At 36.9% G+C, this 24,318-nt stretch overlaps 2 protein-coding genes across 11 annotated transcripts in view; one reads left to right on the top strand and one right to left on the bottom strand.

Moving 5' to 3' along the window:
* The window catches only part of LOC117328468 (glutamine-rich protein 2-like), a 52,044-nt gene extending 48,403 nt beyond the window's left edge, over nucleotides 1-3,641 (top strand). For all 5 annotated transcript variants that reach the window (XM_033886004.1, XM_033886009.1, XM_033886030.1 and 2 more), the window contains one exon: nucleotides 455-3,641. In XM_033886004.1, the coding sequence (XP_033741895.1) occupies nucleotides 455-763 (309 nt within the window). In that variant the 3' untranslated portion in view covers nucleotides 764-3,641. The remainder of the gene's footprint in view (nucleotides 1-454) is intronic.
* Nucleotides 3,642-4,213: 572 nt separating this feature from the next.
* The window catches only part of LOC117328427 (WD repeat-containing protein on Y chromosome-like), a 77,016-nt gene continuing 56,911 nt past the window's right edge, over nucleotides 4,214-24,318 (bottom strand). For 5 of the 6 annotated variants that reach the window (XM_033885981.1, XM_033885966.1, XM_033885959.1 and 2 more), the window contains 21 exons: nucleotides 22,364-22,613; nucleotides 21,412-21,558; nucleotides 19,603-19,665; nucleotides 19,240-19,465; nucleotides 18,241-18,287; nucleotides 17,859-17,996; nucleotides 16,725-16,934; nucleotides 16,355-16,546; nucleotides 15,776-16,039; nucleotides 15,302-15,466; nucleotides 14,812-14,964; nucleotides 14,398-14,582; nucleotides 13,885-14,070; nucleotides 13,487-13,623; nucleotides 11,987-12,132; nucleotides 11,362-11,532; nucleotides 11,083-11,167; nucleotides 10,318-10,460; nucleotides 8,281-8,382; nucleotides 7,687-7,836; nucleotides 4,214-6,800 (listed from right to left, as the gene is read on the bottom strand). In XM_033885981.1, coding sequence (XP_033741872.1) covers nucleotides 6,543-6,800; nucleotides 7,687-7,836; nucleotides 8,281-8,382; nucleotides 10,318-10,460; nucleotides 11,083-11,167; nucleotides 11,362-11,532; nucleotides 11,987-12,132; nucleotides 13,487-13,623; nucleotides 13,885-14,070; nucleotides 14,398-14,582; nucleotides 14,812-14,964; nucleotides 15,302-15,466; nucleotides 15,776-16,039; nucleotides 16,355-16,546; nucleotides 16,725-16,934; nucleotides 17,859-17,996; nucleotides 18,241-18,287; nucleotides 19,240-19,465; nucleotides 19,603-19,665; nucleotides 21,412-21,558; nucleotides 22,364-22,613 — 3,418 coding nt within the window. In that variant the 3' untranslated portion in view covers nucleotides 4,214-6,542. The remainder of the gene's footprint in view (nucleotides 6,801-7,686; nucleotides 7,837-8,280; nucleotides 8,383-10,317; nucleotides 10,461-11,082; nucleotides 11,168-11,361; nucleotides 11,533-11,986; nucleotides 12,133-13,486; nucleotides 13,624-13,884; nucleotides 14,071-14,397; nucleotides 14,583-14,811; nucleotides 14,965-15,301; nucleotides 15,467-15,775; nucleotides 16,040-16,354; nucleotides 16,547-16,724; nucleotides 16,935-17,858; nucleotides 17,997-18,240; nucleotides 18,288-19,239; nucleotides 19,466-19,602; nucleotides 19,666-21,411; nucleotides 21,559-22,363; nucleotides 22,614-24,318) is intronic. The other variant, XM_033885974.1, reaches the window with a different exon arrangement.

Genomic DNA, 24,318 nt, shown 5'->3' with positions numbered 1-24,318 from the left:
GTCAAGGGAGCTAATCATGTAACATGATGGCATTTTACTTAATTTCAGTGTTTACAATATTTTGCCTCAGGTTTTCATGCTAGTGAAAAATATCACTTTTTTTTTATTAAACCAATCTAAACACTGCCTACAAACAACAATGGAAGAACTTTAAAGCTGCACCGGTATATTTTGCTATAAAAATGTAATAAACAGAATATCTAATTGTAGTATCTTCAGTAATACCAAATGTATTTCACTCCTGTAGCTTATCTTTTGAAATTTTTCACTCGTTTTGCGCACTCATAAAGAATATGAAAATATTAGCCGCACTCATGAAATATATTTGGTATTACTGAAGACACTGTTGGATATCCTCTATATCTTGTAAACTAACAAGATAGTAAAAGATTCATTTTGACATAAACAAGCTGAGTAATGTATGTAGTGTAAAAAGCTTCATTTTCCCTTACAGGACCCATACACACTGCATCCCCAGATGCATCAGACTCCTCCCCCCATCAACCAGACTAGCGGGCAGCGTGTCACACAGCAGGCACCTCCAGTCCGTGTGGCACGTCCTACGTCTGCCCGACACCTCCAGTCCCCACGTCCAACATCAGGACGTGTAACAACACGGCCTGTGTCTGCTCGTGGAGGAGTGTCTAAACAGAGCTCACCTGCGCCAGAGTCATCCCACACCACGCCTGTCCCCCCAGAAGATTCCCCTCGGCACACTGAAGACGACCAGCATATAGAGGTGCCAACCACAGGCAACAATTGAACACTGATGCAATAAAACTCCATCATAGTATATTCTGTAGATGTAATTTTGCAACTATTTATTTTTCGAATCATTCTCTGAACTGTGTGGTCATGAACTTATTGTCATTTCAAATTATTCACTAAATACCTCCAGGACATTAAGTTCCTAGTTTATAAATCTTATCCACACTATGGAGAAAATCTAGTTGTAAGCCTTTTTTTACACCGGCATTACTGTAATAAATCTGGTCTTTTTGTTTCTTGCCAGTGAGGAAAAATCATCAACGAAAAACTTTTATTATAAAAGACAACCTTTTTTTTCCTTTATATTTTGGATACATAATTTTTCTATTATTTTTGGTAGCTTCAGAAGTGATAGGAAACTTTCTAACTTTATAAAATGTTTACCCGATTTGTTTTTATTAAGGTGTATTTTGTCTTTATTGCATATTTTTATATAAGAGTGAATGCACCCATTTTCTGTATGTGCAATGTGTACAAAACCTATACATACTATATTGTTATCTGTTTACTACTGTATGCTTTGTTATATTGCCTCACAGCAATATGTCTCACCCTAGAACAGTATTGACACATGCCAGTCACTAATTGTTATAAGTAAAGCATATCTGTGTTACTGACCCCAGTTCCTATAGTTGGTTCTGGCATCTGTTTTAAATTGTCCAGAGATCTTTTTATGCCGTCCAGTAAAAATGACACTACTCGGGTCAACTTTGTTGTGATATTGACTTTAGTACTGTCTTGTGTAGTGCCCAGCTGTCCTGGAGTGCAGTAGCACACTAGTGTCCATCTGTCTTTGTGTCCAGTAACACCCTAGTGTCCAGTTGTCCTAGAGTCCAGTGACACCCTAGTGTCCACTTATCCTGGTGTCTATTGACACTAGTGTCCAGTGACACCCTAGTGTCCATTTGTCCTGGTGTCCAGTGACACCCTAGTGTCCAGTTGTCCTGGTGTCCAGTGACTGTAGTGTCCAGTTGTCCTGGTGTCCAGTGACACCCTAGTGTCCAGTTGTCCTTGTGTTAATTTTTACACCACCTGTTTAGAGGGTCTGTGATAAATACATGTACAGTTGTCTAGTGCTTATTTTTGTCTTATTGCACTGAAATTAAACACTGCAATACATCAGTAAAGCAAAACATTATAGATTTTAATTAAAACTTGAATAATGTTTTATTAAAAAAAAAAATTTAAAGGAAAAAGTCAGGCTTTCTGAAGATTAACTTGTATAATGGTACTCTTGTACTAGAAATAACTATTTTCTTACTGAATCAAAGTTGTAATGTAGCCGAGGCATTCCACTTTTTATTGTTTTGATTATTTGAGATGTTTAGAGTGTTTAGTATTTTTATCAAATAGCTGTTCTGTGATATTTTTCTCTTGTAAGTCTGCACAGATTTTACGATCTATGACTTGTTGATATTGATGGAAACTAAATTTGTTTTAGCAATATGTATTCATGTTGTTGTTAGTATGGGATTTACTCCTCTGAGGTCAGTCCTGTGTTCGGAGGTCATTTCTTTGTCCAGAGGTCAGTTCTGTGTCCGTAGGTCGCTATTTTGTCCAGAGGTTAGTCCTGCTACCTGAGTTCCACAAGGGTTATATATTTTGTATTAAAGAGATGTTACAATGACCTTATTGTCTTGTTCATGTAGATCTATATTTACAATGACCTTATTGTCCTGTACATGTAGATCTATATTAACAATGGTCTTATTGTCTTGTACATGTAGATCTATGTTAATACTACCTTTAAAAATTTCTAAAAATATTTGATCCAATTTTTTCTTAATATTATTCCCACATGTCCATAGGACTGGCCTCAGAGATGTGTTATAATTATGGCTCAAACTGAAGGTGCTTTACTATACTTTGTGTTGTTTGAGGGGGAGGACTTGCATACAAGCATATTCCAGCTCCTGGGGCCAATTCTTTCTCTAGTGTACCTATAAAGGTAAAAAGTGCCTAAATTTGATTTAAATATGTTGATAAGAACAGGGGTTACGGAGGATATGATTTAATGATTTATTGATCCATTATAGGAACATTCCTTTGTTATATTACTACATATCATATGTAAATCATTGGTACTGCTGATGCTACTCCCAGGTACTGGTATGTACTATGTGTGAGCCAAACTTAACAAATTACTGTTGGCAAGAACTGCATACATACAGATGTGTCGAGGCAGAATTTATTTAGATATACCAATGGGAGCATTCCTTTATTGTGGGTGAATTAATTCACATGATTGTTGATTTCTAGAGATGTAATTTCTGTAACAAATGTGTTGCTTTTATCAAACTGTAATGTATCCGTTATATATATATATATACATGTATATGCACCAAAGTATTCTTTTCTATGACACAGTTAAATTACCCCCTCCACAACTTAGACTCAATCCGTCCCCACATTATTACTTGTTATTTTGTTTTCATATGTATTCTATGTAATCCCAGATGATTTAACATATTTCAGTCATCCGTTGTATCTTGACACAGTCAGCCAAGACTGCTTCCCCCTGCATTTTGTCACCTTAGTTATAGTGTCATTTATCTCCCCTTAACCTTGGTTTGTTATCGTTATTCCCCTCTTAGGTTTGTTATCTCCCCTTAGCTATAGCTATCATGTCACCTTGGTTTGTTACAAATATTCACTTCATAATTCTTTATTAAATAAGTTAATACATTCCAACAAGCTGTGAGTTAATACCCTGATTCTATCATAACCATTGAAACCGTTTATTCCTGCCTATGGTAGCAGTTGATATTGATTATTTTCTAAAGGTAATATTATATACTGTTTGATTTGTTATGCTGCAAACACCTGTACAAGCTTGTGTAATCATCTCTGCTAATAAATTATTTCTGATTCATTGGTAGTTTTGTGTTACTTTTATATTTCAACATGTCTGCATGGAAATAAAATTGGCCAAAGTAAACTCGGAGCACAACTTCTGTAAAATGTATTGTGTATATACTGTCTCATTGGTGGTATACAAGGCATTGGATGAGTGGTTGGATGTATAATGGGTTACACTTGTAAATTATACAGGAAATGTAACTTATACAGGAAAACACATGAAGGAAAATTTGTTGGGTCAATATGTGGATCAGCCGATCTTGTCTTAGGATCTGGTTGATCTATGGTACATGTACAGTCTTAGGATCTGGTTGATCTATGGTAACATATGTACAGTCTTAGGATCTGGTTGATCTATGGTAACATGTACAAAGCTTTGAGCTTCATTCTTAGTGGTCAATGGTTTTCATCAAAAGTTTGAAAAAAAAACAATTTTTTTTTCATAGAAATAATGAAATGGGGAGTAATGCTCTAGTAATTTTTTATTTTCTGTTTATCTGTTGTTTTTTTCATTCTATCCTCAAAATTGATGAATGACTACTGTATATCACTGATCTTACATATGAAAAACACAAGATACGAAACATTTCATAATTATTTCAAATTTAATAAATACATGAGAGGAAGAAGCCCTCTATGATGCAAATTAACAAAAAATATCACAGTTTCTTTAGTACTATTGTACAAAATGATGATTATCATCAAAGTATAAAGGACAAGCATATATACAGCTACAGTGGCCCTGATCACTGAAGGTACATGTTTCTGTATCTATCTTGTACAAATGAATATATTTATAAATGTCTCAATCCTTTGGAAACCTTGATGACCATTTACTGTACTTCATATTGGTTAACAACAGAAAAAATAATATATGCATAGAAAGACTAGCAGCAATACTGTAAATGGTAAAAATCTTTACAAAAGATAATTCAACATGATACAGAACATGTACTCCACAATCCAAAGTGTAGTTATTGACTTGTCATGCGTAGTGTAATAGAACAGCCAGTTACTTGGTCAATCGCTATTTATTATCTGTTGTACCTGGTATGATATGGACTCATTTTTACTGCAGTTAAAATTATCCTATCCCCACATCAGTTATACAGTAACTGGGCTGATTTAACATTGACATTTAAACTTGACTATGGTGGGAGAGGATCAATCAGCCTTGGCTGGAAACACAGGGACCTGGCACAAGTTCCCAGCCCACAGTATTACATATAATACATGCACATAGTTTGGATCATGGTTTGGAAATTCATGCAAAGTTCCTGTGGGTGGGAGTAGGGGTGGAGATAATGCCTGTTCAGGCTGATTGTTTTATGTCGGTCTTAATTCTAGCCATACATTTTAAAATGAAATTGCAAAAAATGTACCATGCACTAGCAGAAATCTCATCAAAATCTGCAAAATGACCTAACTGAGCTATAAACCATTTATTTATGTAAGGGACATATTTTTAGGCAATAAACTACTACTAGTGCCAGTAGTACAACATTCATATACATGTAATTGTAACTATCATGCACTATAAATAGCATCACTTGTCTCTCATCCTCATCATCAACCAGTAAAAACAGTGTAATAATCATATGATAGTATAATAATCATATGATAGTGTAATAATCAATCATATGATAGTGTAATAATGCATACGACGGTGTAATAATAGTACAATATAAACAGCACATTTCTCAAATCCATATTATAAAACCATGTTACAAAAATAAGCATACAAGCATGTGACATACCTCACAGTGTATAAATATCTTAATAATAATTTTAACCTGTAAGCTGTTTGAAAATACAGCAGCATATTTATTTAAGTTTTGAATTAGAAAAAATATCTAATCACAACAACTAGACATAGAATGTGAAAGACAATTATAGGTGAGGGTCATCCTACAGTTTATATCTGGAAATGGAGTTCTACAAACTGTCACCACAGAGAATGTACAATCAGATGATAGGGGTAGCTGTCTACCCGTATCACATACTTAATTGACCTATAAACACAATGGACGGCACTTCCTGCAGGTTTGTAATGATTTTGGTTGTCTCCCTTTAAATTAAATGTTCCCTGTGAATGTAAAGTGATTTGATTTCAATAACCTCCCTAAAAAGGCAATAAACTCGCTGAACAGACGCTTCCTCCAGGTGTGTAATGATTTTGGTTGTCTCCCTTTAAACAGTTACATTTTCATACCGGTTTTACTTTATTTCCCCAAATAAAGTTTTCCCAACCTAACCTGGGTAATATATGCCTATCATGCATATAAAGATGTCATTGATCCAATTAAAGTGTTAATCAATTTTATCACAAGGTGACAGTAACATCACGTTGAAACACACAACATTTCAAAGGTTTAAAGCATGATAATTTTACTGAAATACATGTAGTTAGGTAAAATTCCCAATTTGTAATTTTCATGCAATAAAACTCCAATGCAAAAAAAAGGCATGAGCGTTTTCGGGGGTGAAAAAAAGTTTAAAACAAATCACCTGCTTTGAATGAAATATTCCCTGAGTAGATAGATTGATCTCCCAGGGAAAGTAAATATGGTGGTATTTATACAGACATCTAGAAACATAGCCTTATAACATGTGTACATAATATTTCATTGAGTTTCACCCTGGATGAACTGCATCATTTTTCCCATAAACAAATATTATATTCATTATTTTGTCTTCCTGGTAGAAGGATATATGCTTGTCCTGTGTACACAAATAATCTCGTCATCACACCAGTACTGGAGTACCCTACCATTGGACCGTTTATTGTGAGTGACTACTAAGAATGATCCAGCACCATTTTAATTAGTAGACTCCTTGTGCCACAATCCTACCCTTTCCATTGTTCTAGCTGTACTAAACTCCACATCTATGTGACTACTGTAATGTTTGACTCCCTATGCCACAGTGTTGTGTTTTTTTATGGCAGAGATTTGTCTTGGTGGCCCCCTCCTACTGGCAGGCGTGGAAGTCTTGTCAGACTTGGGGACACTGGTAGACTTTTTGTCCTGGTCACCACTAGGAGGTGAGTCTGGGTTCCCATAGGAAAAGTCCATGTTGCGAAGCATTTCCTCTGTCATGTTGTCTGAGGTGTATCCCTTATTGATCATCCTCTGACTGAGGGGCATGCTGGGTAACTTCACCTCCACAACATCCTGCAGACATCATAATCATTATACATGTACATAGACAGCTCTATGAACCATGGTAGCATCTGGATGTTATGGAAGTAAGAAGTTGCATCCTATCTGAATAGGATGTACACATCAATAATGTTGAGTCCTAGCCATCAAATATCACTTACATGCCATTTGACTTTGTCGACAAGGTTTGTCTTTAACTCTAAAAAGCATTTGAATGCAGAAATTTATGAGCACACTTCAACATTACACTTACGTACAATCAAGGAGAAGGTGGCAGTCAATTGCAATGATACATATCAAAGGGCCTGGGGGGACACAGTTTGTCATGGCCTACCTTTGATTGGAGGGCTTAGGTGGGGAACACAGTTTGTCATGGCATACCTTTGATTGGAGGGCTTGGAAGGAGGGGCACAGTTTGTCATGGCCTACCTTTGATTGGAGGGCTTAGGTGGGACACAGTTTGTCATGACCTACCTTTGATTGGAGGGCTTGGAAGGAGGGGGGAAATTGGTCATGACCTACCTTTGATTGGAGGGCTTGGAAGGAGGGGGGAAATTGGTCATGACCTACCTTTGATTGGAGGGCTTGGAAGGAGGGGGGAAATTGGTCATGACCTACCTTTGATTGGAGGGCTTGGAAGGAGGGGCACAGTTTGTCATGACCTACATTTGATTGGAAGGCTTAGGTGAGGAACACAGTTTGTCATGACCTACCTTTATTTTGAGGGCTTAGGTGAGGAACACAGTTTGTTATGACCTACCTTTATTGGAGGGCTTAGGTGGGGAACACAGTTTGTTATGACCTACCTTTGATTGGAGGGCTTAGGTGGGGAACACAGTTTATCATGACCTACCTTTGATTGGAGGGCTTGTATGGGGGACAGTTTGTCATGACCTACCTTTGTTTGAAGGGCCTGGAAGGGGGAACACAGTTTGCCATATCTCTGGGTAATGGTAAAGTCTACATCCTCTGCCAGTCGGTTTCGCCTGTCCATACGACATGTCTTCATACTCTGTAGCTGTCTTGCCACCTTGGAGCCAAGGAATGTCTGTAAGTAGGATTAAAACAGATATTTTAGCTCCTTGAAACAAATTCACCAACTAAATCATATTCTTTTTGTCACATCAGCTGAAAAGCAACTTCTTGGAGATTAGACAAATCATTATTCCTTTACAATCCTTAACAATTTACTCTAAAAAGATTACTCTCAAAGGCCATTTCAATAGTAATAAGAATCTTTCATTATCAAAATTAAACAATTCAAATGTATCATTTTGTATGCTTTGAACATTCTTGAACATTTATTTTTCATAGGATTTGAATATTTTGTAATACTAGCGTTAACAGCTTGTCAGGATTTATACAAAGTTTGGCTATACAATACTGTTGATCTGATGATTTTGTAAAACATTGAACACCAATAGAGTGTAAGACAATAATTAGAAAACACAATCAGAAAACATGCATAAGGTTAACAAAGAGAAACACCTACCTTAGAGCGTTCAGGTCGTAGAGACCCAAGGTCAATAGTCTGTGCCCTGACCTTGATGTTAAGGTTGTGACCCCCATCACCAAGTCCCTGTACTGTGGGAGCCTGTATGGGCAAGTGTGTCTATAAACAACTGCCAGAGTGCATACAGCTAACATATAATACAGGGTGCCAACATAGATAACCATAATGTCTGACTACCAATGCCAGGGTAACCATAGAAACCATAAGACAACCAAAACTATTATAACTATAGATTGGGCAGAGTAACCAAAAGGTTGGAAACAGAGTTTGGCTTGTTCCTCCTTGAAGATTTTGTGAGGTAAACGTATTGTATGTGCCTCCCCCAACATTTTGTAAGGTAAGGGTTGGAGAGAGTATCGTCTGTTCCTCCATACACATTTTGTAAGGTAAGGGTTGGGGAGAGTATTGTCTGTTCCACCATACACATTTTGTAAGGTAAGAGTTGGAGAGAGTATTTTCTGTCCCTCCCTACATATAAATATACTTTGTAGTACTGTATATATACCGTGATGCTTTGTCCCTAGCCCCCCGGGTGATAATTTCCTTACACTTCATCCTACAATACCATATGTGGCCCCTTCTTTACTTTATTGGTTCCCCATTAACGTATTGTATGAGTTTTATTATTCAGGTTAAGTGTGTTTGGACCTATAATGTAATCCCTGCACTGGCATTGGTTAGTCAGTCATTTTTCTGTTCAAGCCATCAATAGTCCGATTACATTGGTCATCTGCAAACCACCACAAACACAAAAACAACTCCATGCAGTTTTACCATGATTTGTTGTCAAAAACAACTCCAGTTTTACAATGATTAGTTGTAAAAAACAACTCCACTTATACCATGATTAGTTGTAATTGTAAAAAAAAAAACTTCAAATATTAGCATAGGGATTAGATAGGTTATATCAATTGTGTTTTTTTTTCTTTTTATGGATGCTAATATAATTATATGTTTTAAAAACTGATAATTTGTTTCCACATTTGTTAAGAGTATTTCTAAAGGAAGTGTCATTCATGTGTTTGTGAACAATTTGAAGAAGATCCTGATGAGTTGATGATAAAAGACTATTACAATATCAACACAAATATGAAATACGAATCACACTTGTCACTGTTGTTTATTACTCAATGAACATTAATATTACTTCATAAACTGTATCTTGATTACTATCTGATAAGGTTGTTCCAGTAAAATAAATGTGATCAATATGAGAATTTACAGTATTGGTTTATAATACAACATTGTTATCTCTGTGCTCCCTCTGAGAAACAAAACTCTTGGATTTTAATTTCTGTCCTCTGGACCTTTGTCAGTAGCTAACTAGAAATGTTTTGGTAACCATATATGTTTATTTATTGATGGTCCTAATTGTTGGGAATAATGACATTTAATGAACAAAACATTTCAAGTTATTCATAAATAAAAATATTTAAACCAGATTTTAATTATAAATTAATTATTCTGTGTTACTGTTTTACAGAGATAATTTGTATTTGGCAGAATAAAGTATGGGTTAAATTATGGAAGCTTGTTGAGCATATATTGAGTAACAAGAAGTATGAACGATTCAATTTGACTTATGTGATTTTGAAAAAACCTATGAATCATGTGTTCTATTAAAATACCTGGAAAGAGAGCCCAGTCCAGTCCATTGTTTTTTATAAAGATTCAATGACTAGAAAATGATTTATATGGACCTGTCATTCAAATGGTAAGTTAACAACTTGAATGCATCACTAAACTGAGCACTCTTTTCAGGTGGAGTATCCTCACATTCCTTGATTTATCACGAGGTATATCATTTATTTAGTAACATTTCATTCAATAACTATGAAAGTCACTATAAGTAGCCAAGAAGGAAGACTGCATGCTGTTGTCTAGAGGATCCTTACACTATGTGTGCCTACACGGGTAGAGAACTTTACACACAAAATGATTGTTAAAAGGTTAGTCACAATACCCTATGTCACAACACCACTACAACACAGGGGTAAAAACATCCTCTGAACTGACCTCGACAGATTCCTCGTCTACCTCCTCCTCCTCCTCCTCTACCTCTCCATTGTCTTTACTGGAGCTGTCCTCCTGACCTTCCACCTGAACAGTGTCTGTTTCTATGGCGATATCTGCTTGGCTGTTGTTATCTGTCTTGTTACCTGCCACAATAAATCATATGGCAACTTAAAAGGGTCACTTGGTCCATATTTCTCAAATATATATGTATTTTTGAATCCAAACTAGAAATTGAAATATGAGAGATAAAGTTGATTATCTTTTAGACTCAAGATCTCATTGGGGCAGGTGTTCCTAGTGGATGCAATTTTGGTTAAAAAATCAGCAAAACTCCTATCTTATCAAAAGATACTAAATGTGTGTATGGTAAACAGATTGTTAGTGCAGAGGAAATAATGTCTATACAAAATCCCAATTGTCTCTGCCTATAGGAAACAATGTTAAAACAGAATACAGTTGTCTCATATGTATTCTGCTTTGCTGCTGTGTAAAACCTGAAATCTTAAGCTGCACAATTTTATGCCCATCTTCCATGGCAGCCAACAAGTCGACGCTCTTACCAAGCCAAGCTGCTCTTACCAAGCCAAGCTGCTGTTACCAAGTCAAGCTGCTCTTACCAAGCCAATCTACTCTTACCAAGCCAAGCTGCTGTTACCAAGCCAATGCTCTTACCAAGCCAAGCTGCTCTTACTAAGCCAAGCTGCTCTTACCAAGCCAAGCTGCTCTTACCAAGCCAAGCTGCTCTTACCAAGCCAACGCTCTTACCATCCAATTTACTGGTCCCCATCTCATCCCACGGTGTCTTTGGGTGGCACCAAGTCTTTTTGTTCTTCAGATTCCATAACTTTTTCTGTTAAAAACATGTTGAAACATGTTGAAATATAAACAATATATATCATTTAGTCAAAATGTTCAGTGGAAACAATATCACACATTAAACACTCTGTTGTGACGTTAATACTGTTGGCCAGAGAAAATTGAGGGGAAAAAATTATCAGACTCCTTCAATCTGAAAAAAATGATATTCACACAATGTTTGCCTACCTGACCGAAGGTACCGACGTAGTGACCCTCCATGGACCAGAGTCGGGCGGTCTTGTCTGTCGAGGCAGTAAGGATGAATTCTCCTACGTCATGCTTGACATACTCTACACTGACCACAGCAGAGTCGTGGGCCTTGAAGGTCACATTTAGAGGAGGACACGTCTTTACTCTCTACAAACAGCATCATCACTCTGTCACAAGAGTAGCATAATGTTAACAAAACTATAGTTGTTGAGAATGGAACTGTCGAAATGGGGCTTGTTCACTTAATGACCACTATATCAAAATTCCACCATAGCAGAGGACACTATTACAAGTAGGTCAAATTGATGGATGCACACTTAAACAGTTTAATTTGTGATTTTGACTATATTTCCATGATAACAGAAAAAACACTAACAATGAATATTCCATAATAGCAAAGGCACTATTAGGCATCAATCTTGATGTGAACAGGAAGCTTCATGAAATTATATTGAATTTTTTTGGAAGTTTGTTCTGGAAACATCACCGACCAAATAGACATTTATATATATCTGTTGTGAACATTGCTTGGAGAGGATAATCACTCTACACTTTAGTGCCTGTGTTCTGGATGAGAAGTATGATTACTGAGACGAGTTACCCTCTCTGTGACATGGAGACAGTACTCGGAGACATCCCAAATTTTGATTTGTCCAGTGGTATCCCCAGTGATGAGGCAGGAATTACTGGGGTTTGTACACATGGCCAGGACAGACTCATCCTTGGTGTCGGGTACATAGAAATAGCCTGGAAAGTAAGACATCAAGACCTCAAACAAGTATCTCAAACACCTCAAACAAGTATCTCATAGACCTCAAACAAGTATCTCATAGACCTCAAACAAGTATCTCATAGACCTCAAACAAGTATCTCATAGACCTCAAACAAGTATCTCAAACACCTCAAACAAGTACCGGTATCTCATAGACCTCAAACAAGTATCTCATAGACCTCATACAAGTATCTCATAGACCTCAAACAAGTATCTCATAGACCTCAAACAAGTATCTCATAGACCTCAAACAAGTATCTCATAGACCTCAAACAAGTATCTCATAGACCTCAAACATGTATCTCATAGACCTCAAACAAGTATCTCATAGACCTCAAACATGTATCTCATAGACCTCAAACAAGTATCTCATAGACCTCAAACAAGTATCTCATAGACCTCAAACAAGTATCTCAAACACCTCAAACAAGTATCTCATAGACCTCAAACAAGTATCTCATAGACCTCAAACAAGTATCTCATAGACCTCATACAAGTATCTCATAGACCTCAAACAAGTATCTCATAGACCTCAAACAAGTATCTCATAGACCTCATACAAGTATCTCATAGACCTCAAACAAGTATCTCATAGACCTCATACAAGTATCTCATAGACCTCATACAAGTATCTCATAGACCTCAAACAAGTATCTCAAACAAGTATCTCAAAGACTTCAAACAAGTATCTTAAAGCTCTCTTTTTGTGTACCATGGTGACTTCAGGTCAAGAACTGAGGAAGATATGACCTGGACAAGAAAAATAAAACTTTCCAAGGTGCATAGGAACATCATATTCGTAAATAATACTCCATTAGGTAATATTTACCCCGTATGTAGCAAGCAGTCTGAGAGTATTGCTAAAGCAATACATGTCCCCAATAGGCCCTGCTAAAAATAGTAACAGTGACCTTGACCCAAAAGTCCTCAAACTTGTACTTGATCTGTAGCTACTCATACTGAAGTTACATACCAACTTTCACCAATATAACTTGAAGCATGGCTAAAATAAGTGTGGAAAGCTGAGTGGACGGATGGATTGGGAGGAAACCTACAGTCCCCGGTTGCATCGTTAGGGGACTGAAAATTATGTTAACCCTAAGGCAAAAAATGACAAACACAATCTAACAGTCAGACAGACAAACCTAAACCATACTCTATCATCCTGTCATGAAATGGAAACATAAGGATAGCCTGATAAAAACACTAGAAGAAATTAAAGAAAAGGCAAGTGGGAGCAACAGAAAGATAACACCTGTTAATGACATTAAAACCAATACAATATCTACATTACATAACGTGATGATATTATATAGTGATGAGACCTACCCATCTCGTGTTTGGCAGTGAATAGGCACCACCAGTGGAGGTAACCAGCCTCACTGGACACCAGCATAGCAGCCTCCAATGTCCGCCCAACACAGCGCGCCTGCAGGAACAGCAGTTTATCAACAGGAACAGGCTGTCTGTAGATACAAACAGTTATATATATATTGTACTTTCAATATATCTGAACTGAAATGAATTGATGCGTTAAAGTAACCATGTTGTTAATACATCATATATGGGTTTCCATGTCATATTGAATTTATCCTTATATAACAAGCTTGATAGGATGCCAGCCTTAAGATACAATAGGTCTCCTATCTCAGGACTTCAGGAGGTATGTAAGTTCTGATGTAAGAGCAGTATTCTACTGGATTAAATATTCTAAGAAAGAGGCTTACCCTTTTTCTATCCTGTGTGACTTCCTGTGACGTGAGTTGGGTCGAGACAGGAGGGTATTGGAGGAAGGTCGAGGGTCGGAGGTTGTCTGGGACGATTTTATGCCTTGCGCCTCCTCCAGCATGTCCATTGTGCTATAACTGCTGAGGAAGCTGTGTTGTTCCTGGATTGACTCAATTTTCTTTGTTCTGATCATAACAATAGAACATTAGGTCATTACCTACATGTGTATGTGAGGGATCCTATATATCTCTGTGTAATGTTGTAATGGTACAAGTCAAATGAGGTTTGAAGCTTTTATTACAAAAGTTGTACATTGCAATGACAGTATTATGTCACATACACAACTTTTAAAGATTATAACTTTTGATTAGAGGTTAAGATAAATATTGATTATAGTAAGATTCAATCCCATTTGATAATGATTTGCCTTTTAAGAACACTTTTTTATGGGAGCCATGACAACCTGGTTCCCCACCAACAAAGTTCAAACTCAGTAAATAGGAACAACATACATATCTGGTTTCTGTCCCCTCCGCAGTCGTACAAAGATTTTCTCCGTTTCTAGGTCCCAAACTGTGATCTCGCCATCAAAGCCACCAGTGGCCAGAAACTGTGGCAAGCAGAAGTCCATTGCTAGGATGTCATCAGCATGGAGTTGTCCCCCCTTCCAGTCAGTGTTGGCCGGAACATACAGGTTCTGTAACATACCAGTAGTATTAGCTCTACTGTAATTAAGGCAACAAGGTTTTCTTAGAATTATATAAAAAAAGGTGTATGAGATGGAAATAAACCTCATCAAATATATTGTATTTCAGAAGCTAGATACCAAATGGTCATTAAATCACAAAGTTGTACTTGAGTTGAGTACAGACCAATGACTTGGGGTATGAGAATGTATGTTGTAAGTATAATTCCTTTAAACCTACATCAGCATCTGAATCATCATAAACTATAATCTTGCGACTCCAGCCGACAGCCAGGATAATGTTCTTGTCCATGACAGGGACAATACCGGTCACTTCAGCCTCCCCCACAGCCTCTAACTTGTGTAGGTTATGTCCATTCTGGAAGTTCCACACCTAGTTAGTAACAATTAGAAATAAAAAATAGTTACAAACACATCTGTTATGACTTGGGACATATGTCTTTTACGATGCAAGACAGGTATTTTTGACTTTGGGAAGCTGTATTGTGATGTGGGACTTATTTCTTATGAAATAAGTCATGTGTCTTTGGAATTGGGACATGTGCCTTCTGAAATGAGACATGAGTCTTTGGAATTGGGACATGTGTCTTCTGAAATGAGACATGTGTCTTATGAATTGGGACATGTGTCTTGTGATCTGGTGACATATGGTACATGCATCTTTGGATGGTGGACAAGTGTCTTATGACTCTTCCCTGTGATATTTTTACCTTAATTGTCCCATTACGAGCCCCTGTGATAAGCCTCCTCCAGGACTCATCAAACACCATACATGTGATTTCCTCCTCCCCATGTGCATTAGAGAACACTATGGCTTTGCTTCCACTCTCCAGGTCCCAAACAGCAATGTTTGAGGAATCACAGCCCGTTACCACCTTAAATTGTACACTTAGCATCAGATGACAGTATTTGGTCTATCAGACAGTTTATAATCGTAAAATATGTGCTTTCAATTCTCCATGGTACATGTTTTAGAAAGAAATGAGAAAATGCAGTATTTTTTTATGAAAAAAGGACTGCACACATACTTAATCAATATTCTTCAGGTTTTGCTAGCCTAAACCTACCATGTAATATATTTCTATAAATTTGAGGTGTTGCCATGGTTGCTTTGATTTACAAATCAACTGTATCACTATAACAATACTTCAACAGAATTGTTTTATACAAGAGTTGTCTGGTACCTGTTTAAACAGTTGGTTGTAGATGGCTGAACAGAGCTGGGTATCATGGGTAGTGACAGACTGCTGTTTGGGCAGGTGTGTTTGTCCCAGCTTCAGCATCCCCAGGTAATCATTACAGGTAACAATTAGGGCGTCCTGGGGTGACAGCTGTAGGTGCATGGGGAACTGTCCATGCTCCGGCATGCGACCATGGATGCTGCTCGGAAATTTGAGCACAACTGTCTGTAGACAGGTATGTTCCCTAATATCCCACACCTTTACCACCTATAGGTAAAAACAGTACTATTATCTATATAAGTATAATTACATATTTATCTATATGTGTATTTACAAATCTATACTGGCATTTACCTATATATTCAGGTGCAATTAATTATTCATACAAGTAATTACTTATACCTGTATATAGTTATTAATTAATCAAGACAAGTATTAACAGTTTAATATGATATCATTTATTATGACATTGTTGTCAAAAACTGAATTCGTTTAAAACATTTATACAATTTACCTGCAAAATTCACTGTAAGTTCAAGTAAACATATCATTGTAACTTATCAAAGCCTGTTTGGTACTCACAGCATCTTTTGAGTAGCTGAACACTTGCATAAGACCTTCGTGAATCTTCACTCCAATAACTCCTGTAGCATGGCCTTCCAACATGGCGATTGGTCGGCTAGCTACGTAGGCATTCCATAAACGTATAACGTGATCAAGACTCCCAGTCACAAGAATGTTTAAATTTTGATTATAATCAAAACATTCTATGCCCTATAAAACAAGAAATAACTGTAACAATATTGGATACTATATCTGTAGCATAATTGTAGACAAGAAATCATCAATCTAAATATTTTTCAATTTTATCTTTTGAAAATCCTCCTTTGTTTGAGAGTAATACACAAGGAGCTGTGTTTTCTCTCTGTTGTAGTATGAAGCAGCATCCTACCTTTTCAATGTTGAACACATATTGTTTCTTTAGTTTGTTGATGTCGGAGATGACAATGGACCTGTTTGGTGAGCTCGTTGATGAGATTATGGAATTTTTACTATGGATATATTGCACTTGTCGGATAAGATGAGGTGGAATTTGTTGAACTTTATCATGTAAAATTTTTTCATGGTCTACATAACGAGAATGCCCTCCTTTCTCCACTTCCTGTAAATAGATATAAAACATATGTAACAGTTAATTCTTCATAACCATCCAATATAGCAATGATTATCATAACCATCCAATATAGCAATGATTATCATAACCATCCAATATAGCAATGATTATCATAACCATCCAATATAGCAATGATTATCATAACCATCCAATATAGCAATGATTATCATAACCATCTAATATAGCAATGATTATCATTCTCCAAAGGCCTGTTCATTTTTGCGGACTAACAGGTTTGTCAGTTTTTAGATGTAATATTTCAAACAAATATCTTGACAGACCTGCAAATGTTAATACAGGCCTTGTGAGTCTTTGTCAAGGCTCGTCTGACAACAATATAAAATCATCAGGTCCGTCTTTATTTCATAAACAAACAACACTGGTCCAACTGGTCCAATAGTTTGAAGGTTTTATTTCACCAACTACAGTCAGTGTTCTGTCAGCGTTAGTTAGGTACAGATTTACCACCTACATGACACCGCCTATCACTAAGTGTTATCTCACCAACTACAGTCAGTGTTCTGTCAGCGTTAGTTCCACCTACATGACTCCGCCTATTGGTAGGTTTTATCTCACCAACTACAGTCAGTGTTCTGTCAGTGTTAGTTAGGTACAGATTTACCGCCTACATGACACCGCCTATCACTAGGTTTTATCTCACCAACTACAGTCAGTGTTCTGTCAGCGTTAGTTAGGTACAGATTTACCACCTACATGACACCGCCTATCACTAGGTTTTATCTCACCAACTACAGTCAGTGTTCTGTCAGCATTAGTTAGGTACAGGTTTACCACCTACATGACACCGCCTATCACTAGGTTTTCATTGCTAGGTTTTACCTCAACAGTTAAGTTTTGTCCACATCATTCAACATGATACATCATAGTTAATCTCAAACTATTTTCACTTACACTCCAAAATATCTTTTGAGCTCCATCTTCACTTTTGAAAGCTGTCTCAAAGAGCTGAGTTAGAGGTTTCTTGAAATACAACACATGAACAGCACCAGCATCAACACCAAATATAAGCACGGACATCCCAGCAGGGTTCTGGAGAGCACAGGTGAAGAATAATTAATTTTCTAGGTAACATAACATTTCATAAAATACTGTTCATGATATATATCGTTCTCTGAAGTGTATATCAGAGTTTAACAGCTGAATTATCACCAATTTGTCTTAGCTTTTCAACATTTGATCTATAATTTCAAATGCTCAAAATAATTTTCATCTCCGTAAGTTGACAACTGAAAATTGTTATCTTGAATTACAATGTTTAGGATGTGAAACCTACCTTTTTGTCATACCAATAGTCAAAACAATATGGGACATCCGACATGGCTGGAAATATAAAAATTGGCATTTTATAAACAAAAACATTATCTTCACATACAGACATTGAGTTTATTGTCAGGCATGAACTTATTACCAGGCATGGGCTTATTACCAGACATGGACTTATTACTAGGCATGTGGTTTATTGTCAGGCATGAACTTATTACCAGGCATTGGGTTTATTGTCAGGCATGGGCTTATTACCAGGCATGGACTTATTACCAGGCATTGGGTTTATTGTCAGGCATGGACTTATTACCAGGCATGGACTTATTACTAGGCATTGGGTTTATTGTCAGGCATGAACTTATTACCAGGCATTGGGTTTATTGTCAGGCATGGACTTATTACCAGGCATTTGGTTTATTGTCAGGTATGGGCTTATTACCAGGATTTGGGTTTATTGTCAGGCATGGACTTATTACCAGGCATGGACTTATTACTAGGCATTGGGTTTATTGTCAGGCATGAACTTATTACCAGGCATTGGGTTTATTGTCAGGCATGGACTTATTACCAGGCATGGACTTATTACCAGGCATTGGGTTTATTGTCAGGCATGGGCTTATTACCAGGCATGGACTTATTACCAGGCATTGGGTTTATTGTCAGGCATGGACTTATTACCAGGCATGGACTTATTACCAGGATTTGGCTTATTACCAGGCATTGGGTTTATTGCCAGGCATGAACTTATTACCAGTCATGGGCTTATCATCAGACATTGGCTTATTATCAAGCATTTGCTTATTTCCAGACATGGACTAATTACCAGATAAATATAGTATCGTGAGATTACATACTCTGACAACTAGTGTACAAAAAGTATCTTATACATTACAATTCTGTTTATTGTTTGGACAGAGTTTGAATGTCAGATATACTTCAGTGTATAACGGTCAGAACGGTGAGATGTGGTATATATTGTGGGTAGCCTGTGACATCTGTCAATCCTTACCAAACAGGTTGTATTCCTCAAACCACTGATTGGTGGAACAGTCAAAGATACGGATATCCCGACTGGTGGACGCCAGTGCTAACTTGTTACAGTTTGGTAGGTATATGGCGTCCGTCACCCACATCTTAAAACGGCGCTTAGGGGCGTTAAGTTCTGCGTCATCGTCAGATATTGTGTAGGCTTTCTCCATCACCATGTTGTTCTGCCATACCGTGATTGCTCCTTCCTAAAGGTAAAGTCAGTATACCCGAGAAGTTATACAATCATTTCAATAGAAATTCCTAGAGGACTCGAGACAGAGTGAATATGACGTGAGGTGATACAAAATCAACAATAGCACTGACATCTAACACATCTACTTACCTTACTAACAGTAACATAACGACTGGGATTCTCTGATGCCAGAACCTTTGTGGACTGTTCTTGCTAAAAAGTAAGTAAAACATATAAAGGTTCCACCAATAGGTCTAGTAATTAAAGTTAATAGTAAAAAGTATTTAACAAATACAAGTCAGCTGTCTGAGTGAAATCAAAACGTTTCATATTTCTGATCTTGTTAATTACAATTTTGTAATCAATTACTTTATTTGACCTTTTAACCTACACATATACACATATTACTGATCTTAATACCTTCACTGTTTGTATCATAAACATCTGACCTTGTCTTGCATATTCTCTGACCTTTTGAACTACACTGTTTTTATCATATACATTTGACCTTGTTTTGCATATTTCTGACCTTTTGAACTACACTCTTTGTATCCTAGACACCTGTCCTTGTTTTGCATATTCTCTGACCTTTTGAACTACACTGTTTTTATCAAATACATTTGACCTTGTTTTGCATATTCTTTGACCTTTTGAACTACACTGTTTGTATGATATACACCTGACCTTGTTTAGCATATTCTTTGACCTTTTGAACTACACTGTTTGTATCATAGACATCTGACCTTGTTTTGCATATTCTCTGACCTTTTGAACTACACTGTTTGTATCATACACATCTGACCTTGTTTTGCATATTCTCTGACCTTTTGAACTACAGTCAAACCTCGATGATTCGAACTTCGTTGATTCGAATTTCTCACTGTATCGAACTTTTTGCTTGGTCCCGAATTTTTTCACTATATAACACTACTAACGAAACTATGTATGATTCGAATTTTTATAAATCGAAGTTTTCGATGTATCGAACTTTTTTCATGACCCGTTAGCTATGATATTATAGGTAATTGACATCTCATGATTCGAACAAAAAATTTACCTGTACTGACCACTGGACAGGTGTTTGTCGTGACCCCTGCGGCAAGATTTCACACCTCTCCCCCAAATGCCCTGACTGACAATAGGGATAACGATAGCGTGTGTTGTCACTCCCGGTCATGGGGTTAATTAATAATCAGACCAAATTGATAGATAAAAGGTGTATTTAGAAGCCATGACATTTATTCACTCCGGTAAAACATTTCGGTAGTCGTCTCTGATAATCTCCGCCGCCATTGAAATCAGCGGTCGGTGAGTAAATTTTACGGAACTGTAAAACAACCGGACCAATTTTAAACACAAACAATTAGCGATAGCTTCACTCATATTCAAAGTGTCACGTTTCAAACTTATACATAAATATCCAAGTAAATCGATTATTTGTCATTCAATCATGCTTTTCTCCAACCGATCGGCATTCCGTATTTTATATGCACAACGTAAACGCACATGTCTTTAGCAGAAAAGCCTAACGACTTACGTAAGTGTGCATTGTACTTCTTTTACTTTATCTGTTAAACGCGATATAAGTGTTTTGTAACCGATACATATTTTGTTTAATTAATAAAATGCTTAGGTATAATTAATGAAAAGAATTTTTATTTTGTTGTGTTTGAGGTATAAATTAACTAAACTTTTCGATGTGAGCCTGACAGGCGACGATCAACACGAAGACACTGAGGACATGTAACGTTAACAGATATGGTCATTATCAAGAAAACATCGATCTATTGTCAACCATGAATAATTCGAAGTCCCGCTGTTTCGAAGTTTTTCTGTTAGTCCCTTGAACTTCGAAACATCGAAGTTTGACTGTACATTGTTTGTATCATAGACATTTGACCTTGTTTTGCATATTCTTTGACCTTTTGAACTACACTGTTTGTATCATACACATCTGACCTTGTTTTGTACAATGTGTCTGATCTTGGGTTCCACCAAGAAAGGGATTTCCCTCTTAGTCCTCATGTAGTCATTCTCTCGATACAGAAGTAGCATGTAAGTACAGAACTCACTCCAATCTACATAACCGTCACAGGTGGTGTCCAGCTGCAGGAAACAAAACAGACAACTTATTCAAATATGGAGTGGAGGATTGCAACATACAGCTCATTCAAATATGGAGTGGAGGATCGCAATATACAGCTCATTCACATATGGAGTTCATACAGAAGTAACAACATACAACTCATTAAATTAAGGTAGCTCACACAGTTCAGAAGTAAAATGTCTAAGGAAGAGTGGGTTGAAGGTTACTACAAAATACCTCCCACAATGAAGGCATTATATTCTGTCTCATCTCACAATGAATGCATTATATTCTATCTCATCTCACAATGAACATAGTTTATTCTGTCTCACAATGAAGGCAATTTATTCTGTCTCATCTGACAAGGAATGCAGATAGATTATTGTCTAATCTCACAATGAACACAGTTTATTGTCTCATCTCACAATGAATGCAGTACATTCTGTCTCATCTCACAATGAACGCAGTATATTCTGTCTCATCTCACAATGAATGCAGTATATTCTGTCTCATCTCACAATGAACACAGTATATTCTGTCTCATCTCACAATGAACGCAGTTTAATCTGTCTTTTATTTGATCGTTAGGCATTCCATCAAACTTAATTCTTAGTACATGAACTAATGTCTAATGTGGGTTATCTAACAACAAATATATATATAACTTCATTTTAATGTGGTAAGAACTCCTCTCCTTGAAGTTAGAAATATTGGTATACACATTCAAGCTGCAATACATAATATACAGGAATAAAACAAGTTCGACAATATGGCTGAATAAAAGTAACAGAAGCCATGTTGGCCGGTGTTTGGTGATATATTTACCTTCTGGAAGAGTTTCTCCAGGTACTCATCATACTCATGGGTCTCCAAAACACGGCTGAACGCTTCTTTAAACTCGACCATGTTCATGGCACCAGGGACACGTTTCTGGACCTTGGCAGGGAAATAGCTGGTAGCTTCCTGTAGAACAATGTCTGGGGGTTTGAAGTAACTAAACTCCTTCATCAGTTTTTGGAGGTGGTGCAGCTTCATCAGTTCCTCCAATCGTGTGTTATTGTCCTTGTCACCAAAGCTGTAAACAAAGGTCAAGGTCATTAAAAAACAAGGGGTTTAAGTTAATGTAGGCCATAGTACTTTGATAAATTGTCTTTGTCAATAAAAGTTGCAGTAAGAAGTCAAGGTAATATAACATACACTGGTTGGTGAAGATTAAAATTTGAAATTGGTGAAACATTATCATTGTCCTAAATTGTGAACGAAGCTGAACATTACATTGTTGATATCATGTTATTGTGTAATAGGAAAGAGTAATGAAAAATATCCCTGTCCTCGCTGGGGCTGGAACTAGCTGATCTTTCTCTCTCTAGTAAAAACATCCTGTTAGTTTGAGCTAGTAAGGCGGCCTTATACTCTCTACTTTTACACTTGTACTAGAAATCTTCCTATCATGTGTTGCATACAAATAAAAAAATAACATGAGTTGGGGATATCAATTCTGGATATATTAAGACTGTTCTCAATGGTAAAAATGAATGAAATCAATTTTAGGTAAATGTCAACATCAATGTTGTGAAGAGTAATAAAAAAAGACATTTTTGAACCCAAGGTTATCATTTTATGTTTCTCAAAGATCAGTTTATGTTACATAGCACACACTTGCCTACAGGTATAGAAACCTTTGTTAGACTTTCAGAGAGCAGAGCAAATGATGACAAATGGCCAGGGTAAGCTTTTAAATAAACTAACTCTCAGTTTTAAAATCTATTATGTTTACTCAACTGTCAAATGTGATTAATTAATAGGAAATTATGAAATGAAGTTGGCCGAGACTTGAATATCAAATGTACTTTGTACAAAGAACCACAAGTATAATGATGTTATAAAAGTCTGTGGCAATCTGTCTTGTACATAAGGGAGGTCATTAATTAAAGTGTACGTCTGTATCTGACATCAGGTTTTAGTGTAAACTCATTCAGTAGAGCAGTACACTACAATCAATATGACACCCTGTCTATATCCTCCATACAGTCAATATGACACCCTGTCTATATCCTCCATACAGTCAATATGACACCCTGTCTATATCCTCCATACAGTCAATATGACACCCTGTCTATATCCTCCATACAGTCAATATGACACCCTGTCTATATCCTCCATACAGTCAATATGACACCCTGTCTATATCCTCCATACAGCCAATATGACACCTTGTCTATATCCTCCATACAGTCAATATGACACCCAATCTATATTCTCCATAGTCAATATGACACCCTGTCTAATCCTCCATACCGTCAATATGACACCCTGTCTACATCCTCCATACAGTCAATATGACACCCTGTCTATATCCTCCATAGTCAATATGACACCCTGTCTATATCCTCCATACAGTCAATATGACACCCTGTCTATATCCTCCATACAGTCAATATGACACCCTGTCTATATCCTCCATACAGTCAATATGACACCCCGTCTATATCCTCCATACAGTCAATATGACACCCTGTCTATATCCTCCATACAGTCAATATGACACCCCATCTATATCCTCCATACAGTCAATATGACATCCCGTCTAATCCTCCATACAGTCAATATGACACCCCGTCTATATCCTCCATAGTCAATATGACACCCCATCTATATCCTCCATAGTCAATATGACACCCTGGCTATATCCTCCATACAGTCAATATGACACCCCGTCTATATCCTCCATACAGTCAATATGACACCCCGTCTATATCCTCCATAGTCAATATGACACC

Source organism: Pecten maximus, chromosome 1 (assembly GCF_902652985.1).
Source record: "Pecten maximus chromosome 1, xPecMax1.1, whole genome shotgun sequence".
Lineage (NCBI taxonomy): Eukaryota > Metazoa > Mollusca > Bivalvia > Pectinida > Pectinidae > Pecten > Pecten maximus.
This window is presented reverse-complemented; position numbering and strand designations above follow the sequence as displayed.